Here is a 14,877-nt window from a genome sequence, read left to right on the forward strand (position 1 = left end):
CAAAATTAATATATTTAAATCTGTGATGGTAAATCTGAATTTTCAGCATCATTACACCAGTCTTCAGTCACATGATCCTTCAAAAATCATTCTAATATGCTGATTTGGTGCTCAAGAAACATTTATTTTTATTATTAAAAACAGTTGTGCTGCTTAAAGGGATAGTTTGCCCAAAAATGAAAATTAGCCCATGATTTAATTGGAGTTATATTAAAAAATATCCTGGCTCTTCCAAGCTTTACAATGGCTGTTTCTGTTTTGAAGTCCATAAAAGTGCATCTATCCATCATAAACAAACTCCACGCTGCTCTGGGGGGTTAATAAAGGCCTTCTGAAGCAAAGTGATGCATTTGTGTAAGAAAAATATCCATTCTCAGGATTCTATGATGAATAAAAAGTTGAAATACTTTTGTAAACAAACTTGCAAAAAAACGACAGTTATATAAAATTGTTTATTCTTGCTAATTCTGAAATAGTACAATGACCAAAATTAAGAAATCTGTATACAAAGAAGCAAGTGGTCCATCTATTAAAGCACAGAATGTAAATAAAAACAACGAAGGTTTCAAAAAGGTCTTCACATTTGGGCTTAGGGAGGCATTGGTGCTCTCATCGGACCCCTCGGTGGTGCAGGAGGACGTGGCGGCAAGGGAGGCCCTCTCTGAAAGCCGAAGTGTGGAGGTCGGGGTGGGCCGGCACCATAACCTGGAGGTGGCATTGGTGGAGGCCCTCTCATACCTGGATGCATTGGTGGACCTGTAAAAAAGGGAAGGAATTATTGCATCAACAACAACATTTTGTCTATTTTGCTTCTGCTGAAATGAACAACCCACTTCTTCACACACATACCCATTGGGGGACCGAATGGTCCTCTGGGAGGGACACCCATGGGGGGAGGAGGCATGCCAGGTGGAGTAGGTGCTCTTTGTTGAGAAGATCCAGGCGGGCCAGGTGGAGGAGGCACCATTCCTGGAGGTCCCGACGGAGGCATCGGCATTGGCGGCATTCCTGGTGGATGCATTCCTCCAGGGAAGGGCGGGGGTCCCGGTGGGTGCCCTCCACCCTGTTGTGAAGGAGTACCTGGCGCAGGAGGCATCATACCGGGCGGCATCCCAGGTGGCATTGTGCCAGGAGGAGGAACAGGTGGGAAAGCACCAGGAGGCGGCATCCCTGCGAGATCAATGTACAAAAATAAAATTGATGCAAAGGACATTTATTGTACCAAAAATAACACTTCCCGGTACCATATTTGCTGAATGAAACTAATTTTGGTGTGCTGATTCCAAAAATAGTGGATTTTTTGCTCTAACACGGCACACTTTCTTATATGACATGCATTTTGTAGCATTTTTGCCTTTTTTTGACAATGCCATGATTCCCATCTTCCTCTGAGCCAGATTACAACAGTTTGTCTCAGCTTCACACATGTATAACATTATTTTATGCCCTGAATCCTGATTTCAAGGTTAGAATTATGGTCAGTGACAGAAGAAAATGCAAACATGATCCAGATGTTTCATGCTACATCTCTGGGTGTTTTGCTACATCCTATCAGTTACAGAAAATCACAGATATTGAAATATACACATGCATATATTATATATAAAAAGTCTTCATTCCTATTTCTGAGAAAAAAAAACAAAAAAAAAAACTGCATGTCCTCAAGATGCAGGGCTGTGTAACAGTCAAATACCTGAAAAATATCAGAAATTGTTCAATACTCTCATAATATCTAACCTGGCATTGGCATCCCTGCACCCATGGCGGTCATGACAGGTGTGGGCATGGAGGGGGGCGGTGGGGCGTCTGCGAAAAGCTGATGGGGGCGATCGGCCTGTGAAAGTGGATTCTGGGCGGCCAGGAGACGCTCTGCAGCAGAGCCGTGCCTCTCGCCCTTTGAGTCCTTCTTAAAGGCGTACGAAACCGTGATGGGCCGATTGCAGAGATACTGGCCGTTCATGGCCTCAATAGCTGCGTCGGAGGCATCAAAACTGGCATAGTTGATGAAAGCATAACCCTTCGAGTTGCCTGTGTCCGGGTCTCGCATGATCTTCGGTGTCTGAAGGATCACACCGAAAGCGCTGAAAGTATCATAAAGGAGTTTCTCGTCGATCTCAGGGTCTAAGTTGCCGATGAAGATGTTGGCGCCGACGTCGAGGTTCTTGTTGTGCGCCGAAGCCTTGTTGACTCGTATGGGTTTGCCGTATAGTTTGATCATGTTCATGATCTTTATGGCGTAGTCTGCATCCTCTTCACTGAGGAACTCCACAAAGCCATAACCTGAAGAACAAAGACCAATATCAATTGAAATCATGCAAAACGACAGAAATCTTTCATCTGTGATCAATGATATGGAAACTCACCCTGATGTTGTCCCGTTACTCTGTCTTTGGGCATGTGTGTGTTTACCACAGGACCAGCTTGGAGAAAAAGCTCCCACAGAAGAGGCTCAGAGACCTTCTCATCAAGACCACCCACATATACAGTGGCATCTGAAAATAAAATATGATCAAAATAAACATGCACTGCTGCACTGGACACAAAGATATGGCAGTTTATAAGATACGCATTAAGCTTATAGTTATTATTATAACTGGTAGTAGTTATATATCATATTGTTTTGATGCACTTAATTATTAAACCCCAAACTTTTCTTTGTTATTAGTTTTAAGCAAGCGTATTTGAATAAATGGAAGTGAGCGACTCAATGCTTGTAGGGAAGACAGGAATAGCTTAAAATGTTTCCACAGTGCTGCAATACTTTTCTTGAACAGTACATAAAACGTATCCCTACGAGTTTACATTTATTCAATTTTACCTTGATTTCGTTCTGAAATCGGTCCCGCCGCCATGATGAACCCGGCGTGTGTACTAACGGAAGCGCTTCTTTCTCCCCCGTAGCGACTCGCGTCACAAAACAACACACCAGCGCCACGTCAGCGCGGTGCTGCCACCCACAGGACAGGAGGATGAACGCTCACTCATTTGTGGCTGTCAAATTTAGATTTACAACGTCCTTTGCTCTTCTTTGTTGTGAAATTGCGTTGCTTTTAATATTGCTAAAGGTCATACACGGAAGCCAGTGCGATAATATGCCAGTGTTTTAGGACCTACATTGTGCACTGACTGGGCATCTGTGGCAACCTAGCACGCTAGGCTACATATTGTTTATCATACAAAAGTAACAAAACTGTCCTTAAAATAAAGAATGCAGTTTATTAATATCACCATGAGCTTTGTATACCTGTCAATATGCAAAACTATTAACATGATAATGATTTTGTAAATCCTGCATGACCAGTAGAGGTGTAATTTGCCACTCTAACATTAAAGAAACACTGGGCTAAACAGGTAAATTAGCTTCTGTTTTTGTATTGTAGTAGGACATTCCTGCTTATACGTGATAAGAATACTAAGAAAAACCCTTTTATTTTATGTTCACAAGAACAGAGTTCTGAATTTGACAGGTTTGAGAAGTGCCTGTTGATACGGGACGGCTGGTTTTATGACTCAGCTTTATGTCTGATTTGCAGACATACAGAATAGGATATATGTAGGCTACTGTTGGATTGAGAAGCGACTGATTTAACCGTTTTGTGTGAGATCATGAAGTCACTCCCAGTTGTGTATCAGTGGTTCTACCTGTTTCACCTGCTCTCCCACCCCAACTGTCTCAAAGAAGAGACTTGCAGTGTGGAATCTGCCTTTAGACCAGCACAAGAATGGATTTATAAACCTGAAACGTGAGTGTCTGCTTTTCTCCTCCCAGTGGATTTTGAGCTAGAGTAACACATAAGCTCTAAATACAGACTGACACATTACTGCTAAGGTGAACATGGGGACAGATTTAGCCTACAACTTTGTCTTCAAAGGTAAGTTTGATTCATTTGATTGGAGATCAGATTTATGTTTTTACAATGATCATTTTGATCTGAAACCCATAAAATAATAATCTATAGCATATAATAAGTAAGTGAATAAATGTTCTCTTTCTGTGTTTACATGTGATTTTGTGAATTAGAACAAAATCAAGCTTGTCTTTTGTTGTCTTTCAGTGGTTTTAATTGGGGAGTCAGGGGTTGGAAAAAGCAACTTACTGTCAAGATTTACCAAAAACGAGTTCAATCATGACAGCCGTACGACCATTGGGGTGGAATTCAGCACTCGCTCCGTTCAAGTGGATAATATTACCATCAAGGCCCAGATCTGGGACACTGCGGGTCTAGAGCGCTACAGGGCTATTACCTCAGCGTAAGTCCCTCATCATGTCATCTCAAACTATCCTACAGATACCTCTAATCTGTATGTTCACATGAGTCCTTATTTAAGATTATGGAGGCTTTGGAATTCGTTGTGATTAGCATCACACCCAGAACCACTCCTTTTTTGACCGGATATACAGTTAAAAGTATAACTGATATGTTACTGGCATCTAGAGTGGCCCCAAATGTATTTGCATGACTTTTAACTCTTTTACTGTATCATAGCTTGTTTGTAGATGCCATTTGGTTTCATATTTTTTTGTCACTGAATCTAATTCAGTTAAATTTTTAAGCATCCAGAATACTTTTTTGGGGAACCACCACTACTTATATAATGATATTATATGACATAATGATATTATATTTTATCAGGGAAGCAAAATAAGTTTCCAAATGAAAGAGTATTAATAGACTATACCATTCAAAAGTTTGGGGTTTGTACGATTTTTAAAAATGTTTTTCCAAAGAAGTATTTTATGCTCACCAAGATTGCATTTATTTGGTCAAAAATACAGTAAAAACATTAATATTGTGAAAATTTTTCACAATATTAATGTTTTCTATTTTCCTGTGGTGGCAAAGCTGAATTCTCAGCATCATTACTAGTCTTCAGTGTCACATGATCCTTCAGAAATCATTCTAATATCCTTGATTGGTGCTCAAGACACATTCCTTATTATCAATGTTGAATTTCTTTAAAACATTTTTGTGAAAACTGATATACATTTATTTCAAGATTCTTTGATGAATAGAATTTATTTATTTCAAATAGTAATCTTTTATTATATTATGTCTTTAGTGTCACTTTTTATCAATTTAATTAATTCTTGCTGTATGAAAGTAAAAATAAAAACTGACTGACCCTGAACTTTTTAACGGTAGAGAAAAAGTACCTTACTCCTCACTGTAAACCAAATAATGAACCACAAAGCGCAATTTGAGCCAATACACACTTCTACTTCTGCATGCGTTATTAATGAATAGTTTGGCTCTTGTAGGTATTACAGGGGAGCAGTGGGTGCATTGCTGGTTTATGACATCACCAAGCACCTGACGTATGAGAACGTTGAGCGATGGCTGAAGGAACTGTACGACCACGCTGATCCTCATATAGTAGTCATGATTGTGGGAAATAAAAGTGACCTGGGAACTCTACGCACTGTACCAGCAGAGGAGGCTAAAGACTTTGCAGGTATCAATATGTTTTATTACCCTTTGCCCCACATCCTGTTATAATTTAGCCTCACGTTATTCTAAATCTGACTTACTCTCTTCTGCGGAATACATTTTTGCACGTACAATAAAAGTGTCCAGTGTTGTTTGGACCCCAATCAAAAATATCTTTGTGTTCGGAAGAAAGTAATGCAGGTTTGGAATGAGATGAAGGTGATGACAGAATTTTCATTTTGGGGTGAACTATCAGTTTAAGACATACTATGAAATAAAGTTGTATTGATATCTATTTAAATTTTTTGATAAAACAGAGGCCAAAGGCTTACTATATATGGAGACTTCTGCTTTAGAGTCAACTAACGTTGAATCCGCCTTCCTTGAAGTTCTAAAAGGTGAGTTTTCTTTTTACTTCTGTCACTGATTAACATTGAAGCACAGCAAATATATTATTGGGTTTATCATTATCATGGTGTCAAAACCAGTTCATACCTTAAGTTTAAAATCCTTGACTTTAACTCACTTTAAATGCATAAAGACATTGTTTAATGATGTTTCATCCATCAGCAATACACAAGAAAGTTGCTAGTAAAGAGGTCACCAGAGGTTCCATCAGCGCCGTGACCCTGGGCCCGTCCAGCGAGTACAAGGAGGAGAGGCAGTCCTGCTGTAAAAGCACCTGAACAACACCCAATGTCATCAAGAGCAAAACAAAGACATTTCCCTATGACATTAATTGCGTCATACCTTCATGGAGGAACTTCTTCATACATGGCCTTCATTGGATATCATAGCAATGAGCAAAATAGGGAGGTGACCAGGCGTTTTTAGGGTTATTGTTTTGTTTTTTACTTTTAAAAGATGTAACCAATTGGAACTGATGATTGATAATTACCACTAGACATTAATGTAAATTACTCTTATGGATAAACCTGGGTTGTGTTGTATTATAAAGCTATTTATATGGTGTTGAAATTAACTGAAAAATATTTCAGTACATACTTCAGGTCTGTAAAATATATAGATAAAAAGTGAACTTCTCAATCTTTGGAACAAGTAAATATGTTGGACTGATCAATTAGACATTTCTCATGGAAAGTATGTGTGGTTTATAGATGATTGATATTTTGGCATTACATTTTTGATTTTTTTTAAACACTGAGGTCTTAGTTCTTGTCTGCAAAAATAATTTCATACTCATTATAGAAATGTGAAGAGCTCTGCACACTGCTGCGGCTTGCAAATGTCACAGTCCTCAGTCACTTCACCACAGCACACTTCATTTCCCATAATTCCTCCTGGCTCACACCTGCACACACTCTTCTAATCATCACCTGTTTGTATTGTTTCATCATTTCATCGTATTTAGTTCTTCTAGCTGTTCGTGTATGGTATGTTATGCTTGTCTGCCTTCTTGTTTTGTAAAATCATGTGACTTGCTCTATACAATTGCCTGTGTGTGTGCTGATTTGTTTGTCTATAAACATATTCATTAACATTGTTATGGATGTCAGCATAAAGTTTTTATTTCAGTTCAAATGTTACATATTCTCATACATAAATATGTAACATTAAAATATTTAAACACACAAAAAAAAAATTCCAAAAACCATTATTTTATTTTGAGGTTTTATAAATCCTTAACTAATCAGTTCTTGGCAATAAAGAGTCAATATCTTTAAACATCATCATAAACAATTATTGATTGATGCTGATTAATCACCAAGCCCACATGTACCCAATATAAGAAAAGACAGTAATTACCCATCAGTATATTCATTCCAGGTTTTTTTTTTTCTTTGATTACTGACACAAAAATGACATGAAGGCCTAATGTTCAGTTCAGCTGATACACACAGTCAGTGCCTGGGTATTGAGGAAGATTCAGCTGGTACTTCTGTTCAAGTGCAGGAGGAACGAATCGTCCTCCCAGGAAGTGATAGCGTCCTTTGAAGTGATTGGCTGCCTTCTTTGGGGCTGTGAGGGAGATGAGCATGTCAGGCTGAATCCCATCAGGAGAGCCTTTCTCCACATCCCAGCCTAAAGAGTGAAAGAAAAGGAACATATTTTGTCATAATAAGACAACATTTACTATTTGACTTACCATTACCAGGCGTTTTATGCAATAAAAAGAAGATTTTTGGCTCTTAAATGCTAATCAAATATTTTAATACTAGGATTGCAATAAAATTCAGTGATTATTTCTTCCTGATGATGGTGTGTGTGCATTTCACCTGAAGGTATGTCGACACTAGCAATGGGCACAGTGATTTTCTTTAGTTGGGAGAGAATGCCACCGAATGGCTCTCGCACCGCACCCTTAAAACTGAATCCAAAGATGGCGTCCACCACCAAGTTATAAGCTTCATCTATCACATCAGCCTACAGACAGCATGGTGGGAAAATGCATGACATATAGAATATAGCAGACACAAAGTATACATATATTACATATAAACACTGCCGATCAAAATTTTAGGGTTGGTAAGATGTTTTTCAAAGAAGCCACTTAAGCTCACCAAGCTGCATTTATTTGATCAAAAATAATATAATATTGTCTAATATTGTGCAATATTTTTTCCATTTAAAATGAACTGTTTTCTATTTTAATATATTTTAAGCTGAATTTTCAGCATCATTACTCCAGTTTTCAGTGTTACATGATCCTTCAGAAATCATTCTAATATGCTGATTTGGTGCTCAAGAAACATTTCTGATTATTATAAATGTTGAAAACAGTTTTGCTGCGTAATATCTTTGTGGAAACAATTACATATTTTTTCCAGGAATCTTTGACGATTAGAAAGTTTACAGCATTTATTGGATATAGAATTTTTGTGAAACATTATAAATGTCTTTACTGCCACTTTTGAACAATTTAATGCATCCTTGCTGAATAAAAGTATTAATTTCCCTTTTTTTTTTTAATTACTGACCGCAAACTTCTAAATGGTTGTGTACATATACAAAAACATAAATATATATCCATTAACGTTAACAATAAATGAACATAAATCAATTAATGTAAAGGTAAAAAAATAAAAATGAAATGAAATGTCAGATAGGTGTCCCTGGGACATTCAGTGCAAACAGGCACATTATTTTATCAGTTATTAATGAGAAGGAGGAACCCATATGAAAGGTGTAAAAAAATAAATAAAAATATCCGGACACCCCATGGTGTAAAAAATGTGGTATTGACCGCTGAGGTTCCTGTTGTACCTCAGGCATCTCTGTCAGGAAGGATATATCCATCTTCTCACACTGGGTGGTGAGATTCTGAAACAGCTGTTTGTTGGGGCGCTTCGGGTACAATACAGATGGCTCATATCCCTAGGAGATTCACATGCAATATGAATAAAATCAATACGCCTTCATAAAATATTAAGTTTAATGAGGGAAAGATTTGAAAGTCTTTTTTTTTTCAGCTCGAACTCACAAACAGTTTGAGATGTCTAGCACAAACCAAGCCATCTCCTCCATTATTTCCAGGGCCACAGATCACCAGAACTCTGGGTGGACTCTTGAGCAGTGATTGTAGAGGATAGCCCTATGAAGTAAACCACTGATTTGATTGTGTATTATGTGTATAAGCTGTATGCGATCCTTTCTGCATGACGATGGACCATCAGATGTACCTTTGACACGGCTGTGGCACAGCTAAGCCCGGCCAGCTCCATTAACTGATCCACGCTGAAGCTGTACTCGTTAAACAGCTCCTCGTCAATGTGCTGAGCCTCTTCTTGTCTGTGATGACAGAAACCAGAAATAAAAACTTCATAACAACAGTAATGTAACATCATGTTATGGCTAAATAATGACTGACATGCAACAATACTTATCATATCACACAGAGAGTGTAGTGCATTTACACTCACCCCAGGTACTTTATTGTATTGGCCATAGTGCAAGCCTGTCTATGAGCGAGACCTTTAGTGTAGATGTTACTGGCAACACGTGCACATGCTCCTGTATGTGTCAAGACAGAGCCTCCTCGTGATGTCACAAGAAGACCGATTCCAAACAGGGCTCGAACTCCCAACATTCACCTGGCTAAAGCACCTGAACAAGACAAAACAATGAGGAAGTTGTTAAGAAAGGATGGTGCATGGCATTGATTTCTGCCCACATATCTTGCCACATTCTGGGAAAGGCACAATAATAACGTTGAGACAAGAAACCTAATAAACTGCAGCCTATATATTCTAAACCTGGTCACTCATTTTATGGTAAGCACATAATTCCATATCCAAGAGGTTATTGAAGATATGTAGATAGATATGCATTTTTGAATGTAAATAGTGATATGTATAGTGAATAGTGTGTAAATAGTCTATAATATATATGCAAATAATATGAATGAACATAATATTATGTATACTTAATATGTAGTCTAATATAAATTTACATATATAATATACATAACCATTGCATATAACTTAACCTGGCCAACTTTATGATTAGAAAGAAAAAACACATAATTACACATTAAAGATAATAATTTTGAACAGTTTTTAACGAGATACCATTGGGTTAAAGAACTGTTATAGGTAAGAATCAACTTATAAAAAACAAAAGCATTCAGCTGTTAGTAAGTGGCATTCATTACCTGTTAGTAAGTGTGTCTCTATGTTAAGGTTAAACGCTCGGTAACATTCGTTAACACTAAGAAATGTTCAAGACACCGTCGGGTGAATAAACACTAAACAGAGCAAAAAACAATTCAGTTAAAACTTTACAGTATACAAACATGCAGAAGTGTGTTAAACAGAAAGGATACTTGCAGCCCTCTGCTGCTGAAACCCAGTAAATAAAAACAATATCCGGGTTAGTGAACTTAAGCCGCTTTTCATAATAACAGCCTGACTTTTGTTTAAAACTAAATTAAATTAAATTAAATTAAATTAAATTCAATTCAATTCAATTCAATTCAATTCAATTCAATTCAATTCAATTCAATTCAATTCAATTCAATTATTAATGATAATTACTATCATTTATAATTATAATGATGATGATTATATTCCTCATAATCATTTGTTATAATAATAATAATACTTATTTTAGAACTTTTTTTCCAAGACATAAACTTTATTTGTCTGTAATTTGTGGTCTTTATTTGTGTGTAAAAGAGATGTGTGGATGAACATATGTTTGAAAACAGAGGGTCACAGAAATTATTCCGTGCCTTTCCTATGATTGTACCACTGAATATCGTGAATACGTAATGTTTGTATACGTATGTCGCCTTATATATGAAACATATCCATGCATTATTTAGAGCTGACATCCATGTGTTCAGATTCGGTCTCGTTGTGTTGGCTTCCTCCGCACCCCTCAGGCTGTGATGGTATGTTCCGGCCATTTAATAGCACTCTCAGACGGCTAATGCTGGCATAGTGTGAATGGTTGTCTCTGGCAGGTGTAATCATAAACACTGCATGATATGACACATCCACTTGATTTGCTGACGCATTACCTGGCTTAAGGTAAGCGCGATTTTATTTCAAGCGATAATTGTTATTTAATCTAGTAAGAATAAACAGTTGAGTCTGGATGTAAATAAAACAATGAAAACATATAAAAGGAGATTTAACTTGAACTTTACTGTTTCTTGGGGCAGCACTCGTAGAGGACTAAATAACAGTCTAGGAAATAACAGACTTTTTTCTTCTTCTTGGAGCTTTAGCTGACAGGATTTGGGGATATCTGAAATTGCCAATGGAACTATATTGTATACGACATCTGCACTATAGTTTAATTTTATGCATTGCATTTCATGTATTCTTTATTATAAAAGTATTTATTTTGGGCTATATAACTTTAAGGAACCCAGAAAGGAAGTTTACATCATAATTATGTAGGTATGCATATATGTATTGTTTCTGAGTATGTTATAATTTAGTTTTTTGTGTAAGTGGATGACTGTTTTGTCTTAAAGATACTTTGTTTCACTTTAATAGATATTATACCTGCACTGATTCAGTATTAGATTTCCAGATGGTTAATCCCTGTGTTAATGAAAAAAAACCTTGTAATTTCTTTATAAGAAGAAACCATGATTGCGTTAATCGGTAAATATGCAAGCTTTCCCCCCACTCTCTATCATAATTTCATCTGGTCATGCATTTTAAACATAATAAGATTAAACATGAATCTTACGAGGTACAAATTAAGCTATTTTGCCAAAAGGTATCATGGTAGTACCATGGTATTCTTTGTAGAATGTGTAGGCTAAATACCATGATGCATGAACATGGTAATTATGCAGTACTATGGTATATATATCAAAGTACCTGTATTACCATCTGATACCAGATCAGATTGTTATTTCATTAAACAGCAGATTTGGATGCAAACTCAGTGTAATGGAAACTCAGAGAGGCTGTATCGCTGTTGGTATGTCCTCATTGATTGATCGATCTCAGAGCAGCAGTGCTTTCACATCCAGCCGGACACTCATGGAAAGCTGCAATAGAAAAACCCAGTGAATTATAATAGCTTCTGTCTATAAATTACCAAAGAGATGGCTTGTTTGCCTGGCTTAGACACACTGCTTTAAAGATCCAGCCACTGAAATGACTGAAGAGCAGTTTGCACAGGGCAGTGGCTATGCACTCACAAACTGAAGAGGCTCTGTAATATTCATTTTATTGATGAGTGCTGTGCATGTGCATGTTTCGCTGTAAATTAGCCTTGTTACATAAAGATGCTTATTGTGCTTCCATGGTCATGGCTGCTGCACTTCAATAATGCCATCATGTTTTCCAGCAAGAGCTTTTAGTGAATCGTGTTTGTCTCTTAGGATGCCATATAGTAGATATTAATGTTGACCAGATACTTGAGATTTGAGACCTCAACGTATGCCTGTAGAAGGAAATCATGTGATTTGCAGATATTATTGCTGTCTAGATTGTGAACTCTCATTGGACATTGGTCGCTGTCCAGTGCTGAAATTAGTACCAATATTAGGCTAGATTGGACAGATTTCCGGTAGAATTAGTCATAGAATTAAAATATATTTTCTAATATAATATATATTAGATTTACATCTTTACATCTGTCTGTGGGTTTTGCAACTATTTAATCAATGAAAAGTATTAAAAAGAACTTGTGACTAAACCTTGTAACTCCATTGGATCCTCAAACTGTCAGTCAAACCTCATAACTCCACCCCACCTCTATCGTGAATAAACGAAGTAGGCCTACCGCACGCAGGCTGGGACGTCTCTGCTTGTTTGCAATGCAAGAGTTAATAGAGAACTGTTTGTTTGAATAAGTATAGCGTTTTCTTTAGTCAAGAAACACAATATATATAAAGGCTAATGTTTTATGTATTTGAGGAGCGGAGAAGAGTATCTTTGTCGTTGATTTAACTTTCTTAAAGGGATAGTTCACCCAAAAATGAAAATGCTGTCCTCATTTACTCATCCTCATGTTGTTCCAAACCTGTATGACTTTCTTTCTTCTGCTGAACACAAAAGAAGATATTTTGAAGAAAGTCGGTAACCAAACAACTGATGGACCCCATTGACTTCCATAGTAGGGAAAAAAAATACTATGGAAGTCAATGGGACCAGTAACTGTTTAATTACCAACCTTCTTTAAAATATCTTCTTTTGTGTTTAGCAGAAGAAAGAAAGTCATACAGGTTTGGAACAACATGAGGGTGAGTAAATGAGGACAGCATTTTCATTTTTGGGTGAACTATCCCTTTAAATAGCCTGTGCGCAGAATTTCGTTTTTAATGACACGAGATTTTGGCCAAATGACAGAATGAACTGAGTGCCCACATTGCTAGTAAACTACAATCAACCTGTAAGTTGGTGAAAACGTAATGCGATGCAATTACTGCCTCAGATACGGCCGTTTTTATTGCGGACAAGACATGTAGACATGTCAAAATTCTCGAAATTCACTGGTCAAAAACATCGTAACTCCATTTGAGCTTGATTTTGGTAAAATGTTAATAATATAATACTGCATTCAGGTAACTTACCATATATAAAGCCACAATACCAACTTTGACAACGTGGTGTTTAATCCGTTTCCTGAAAAGTTGCGTTTTGGAGATGGGTTTCCACCCAACAGAGACAATATGTAATTTATTAAATGAAGTATTTACCACTAGGTAGCTCATAAAGTGTGTCAGTAACTTAATTAATATGGTTGTAAGCCTTGCCTCCAAAAGCAAGAAATGCTATTACAAATTATTTTAATATTGCAAGTACTTATACAAATGTTGTTGTTTTAGTGCATTTTTTTTAGTGCATTAGTGCAGCAAAATAAGACAACATATGGAATGTGATTAATTTCAGTTAGCAGACACTTAAGTTAAAAGCTAAGTTAAAGTGGCACAGCTTGACCCACTCTTCCCTATATGCTGGTGCAGTGAAAAGTCTTGAAGTCTGCTGTAGATAATCCATAAACTAGCTGCAGTGACTCAAGTTTGCATAGGCATCTATAATAAATGTTGAAACTGTGCAATTCTCTAAGGAGAAACCCAGCTAAGCTGTCTTAAATAATTGAATGACCAAAAAGATATTTGTTTTTAATCCGCCTCTGTCTAAACTGCGCTGTGGTTAAGAAGAAAATGTATTTTTCTAATTCACTAGTGGTGGAAATCGCCATTCATAAAGTAATTGGCTAAACCCAGCATCTGTAAGTAATGAGTGTAGTTACTCTCTGCGCTCTGGTCTTTCCCTGCTGTGGTGTGATATATGGACCAGATGTTTATTAATGAGGCTCATTAGTGACTTTTGATCCAATGCAAAACAGCATACTTTGTATTTATACCTTGCAACATGCAGATTAAAGTACATTTGATTTATATATATGATTGACCCAGTAAGTTTAATGTTATTATGATGACTGCATTTTGAAGAATTGCAAAATGTATAGAATTTGCAATGGATTGAATGCATTCATAGGTAAAATACTGTGAATTTATTTGTATATGTATCAGCCTGAAATCCTCAATGTTTAGTCATGGTCTTGGGCAATTGGATTATAGTGCACTGGATCTGTTTTCATCACAGGAAGAACAATTACCGTTGTCATTTCTTGCTATGGCTCACTCTAATGAAACCAGATGGCCAGAAGGTCATCCTCAATTAAAGGAAAATCCATTTCCATTCATAAAGTTATCCATTACCGCTAAGACGAGAGACATTTGAAACGGTCTTCTGTTCAAATCTCCTTTTCTTTTCATCAATATTAAGACCAGGAGCCATGCTATTTCAGGTGACCATTGTGTACAGGCTGCTCATTTCTACTAAACACCTTTCCTTAAGATTGATGTGTTAAAATCTTTGATATACCTATGATTTATTAACTATCCTTTGTGGTTGAGGTAGGTTGATAACTAGTAGGTTTACCAATGCCTACATCTTACACCGGCCGTATTCGTACATTATTGATGCACTCTGCTTGGACTGGCAGCCCT

The 14,877-nt window shown here is 37.0% G+C and overlaps 4 protein-coding genes across 6 annotated transcripts in view; 2 read left to right on the forward strand and 2 right to left on the reverse strand.

The window, feature by feature from the left end:
- Positions 1-433: 433 nt before the first annotated feature.
- Positions 434-2,915, reverse strand: sf3b4 (splicing factor 3b, subunit 4). Its single transcript, XM_079878354.1, has 5 exons — positions 2,819-2,915; positions 2,364-2,492; positions 1,738-2,280; positions 850-1,170; positions 434-756 (listed from the first exon to the last, which is right to left on the reverse strand). The coding sequence occupies exons 1-5, from the start codon at positions 2,850-2,852 to the stop codon at positions 590-592; spliced, it is 1,194 nt and encodes a 397-aa protein (XP_079734480.1). The 5' UTR covers positions 2,853-2,915; the 3' UTR covers positions 434-589.
- A 15-nt stretch (positions 2,916-2,930) lies between these two features.
- Positions 2,931-6,129, forward strand: rab25a (RAB25, member RAS oncogene family a). Its single transcript, XM_079878358.1, has 5 exons — positions 2,931-3,872; positions 4,056-4,251; positions 5,261-5,454; positions 5,747-5,827; positions 6,000-6,129. Exons 1-5 carry the CDS (start codon positions 3,836-3,838, stop codon positions 6,113-6,115), a joined length of 624 nt encoding a protein of 207 aa, XP_079734484.1. The 5' UTR covers positions 2,931-3,835; the 3' UTR covers positions 6,116-6,129.
- Positions 6,130-6,935: 806 nt separating this feature from the next.
- Positions 6,936-10,266, reverse strand: naxe (NAD(P)HX epimerase). 3 transcript variants are annotated; one of them, XM_079878355.1, is made up of 7 exons: positions 10,213-10,266; positions 9,311-9,494; positions 9,071-9,179; positions 8,872-8,982; positions 8,655-8,765; positions 7,667-7,814; positions 6,936-7,472 (listed from the first exon to the last, which is right to left on the reverse strand). In XM_079878355.1, exons 2-7 carry the CDS (start codon positions 9,475-9,477, stop codon positions 7,270-7,272), a joined length of 849 nt encoding a protein of 282 aa, XP_079734481.1. In that variant the 5' UTR covers positions 9,478-9,494; positions 10,213-10,266; the 3' UTR covers positions 6,936-7,269. The 3 variants fall into 3 exon arrangements, with proteins under 3 accessions (XP_079734481.1, XP_079734483.1, XP_079734482.1); XM_079878357.1 differs by having other exon boundaries at positions 10,217-10,262; XM_079878356.1 differs by having other exon boundaries at positions 10,042-10,257.
- A 559-nt stretch (positions 10,267-10,825) lies between these two features.
- Positions 10,826-14,877, forward strand: part of oxr1b (oxidation resistance 1b) — a 52,256-nt gene continuing 48,204 nt past the window's right edge. Inside the window, exon 1 of the mRNA XM_079878344.1 lies at positions 10,826-10,921. The gene's annotated coding sequence lies outside the window, so the exon portion shown is untranslated. The remainder of the gene's footprint in view (positions 10,922-14,877) is intronic.

Source organism: Squalius cephalus (genome assembly GCF_949319135.1).
Source record: "Squalius cephalus genome assembly, chromosome: 8".
NCBI lineage: Eukaryota > Metazoa > Chordata > Actinopteri > Cypriniformes > Leuciscidae > Squalius > Squalius cephalus.

Bases quoted from the DNA above. Each gene is read 5' to 3' on its own strand.
- sf3b4 (XM_079878354.1), bottom strand. From the start codon at position 2,852: ATGGCGGCGGGACCGATTTCAGAACGAAATCAAG. The intron at 2,493-2,818 runs GTAAAATTGAAT...TTTTATTTTCAG, and splicing joins GATTTCAGAACGAAATCAAG to ATGCCACTGTATATGTGGGT. The intron at 1,171-1,737 runs GTTAGATATTAT...TTGATCTCGCAG, and splicing joins TGCAGGGATGCCAATGCCAG to GGATGCCGCCTCCTGGTGCT.
- rab25a (XM_079878358.1), top strand. From the start codon at position 3,836: ATGGGGACAGATTTAGCCTACAACTTTGTCTTCAAAG. The intron at 3,873-4,055 runs GTAAGTTTGATT...GTTGTCTTTCAG, and splicing joins CTACAACTTTGTCTTCAAAG to TGGTTTTAATTGGGGAGTCA. The intron at 5,455-5,746 runs GTATCAATATGT...TTGATAAAACAG, and splicing joins GGAGGCTAAAGACTTTGCAG to AGGCCAAAGGCTTACTATAT.
- naxe (XM_079878355.1), bottom strand. From the start codon at position 9,477: ATGTTGGGAGTTCGAGCCCTGTTTGGAATCGGTCTTCTTGTGACATCA. The intron at 7,815-8,654 runs GTACAACAGGAA...TGCTGTCTGTAG, and splicing joins TCCTGACAGAGATGCCTGAG to GCTGATGTGATAGATGAAGC. The intron at 7,473-7,666 runs GTGAAATGCACA...TTCACTCTTTAG, and splicing joins TAGTGTCGACATACCTTCAG to GCTGGGATGTGGAGAAAGGC.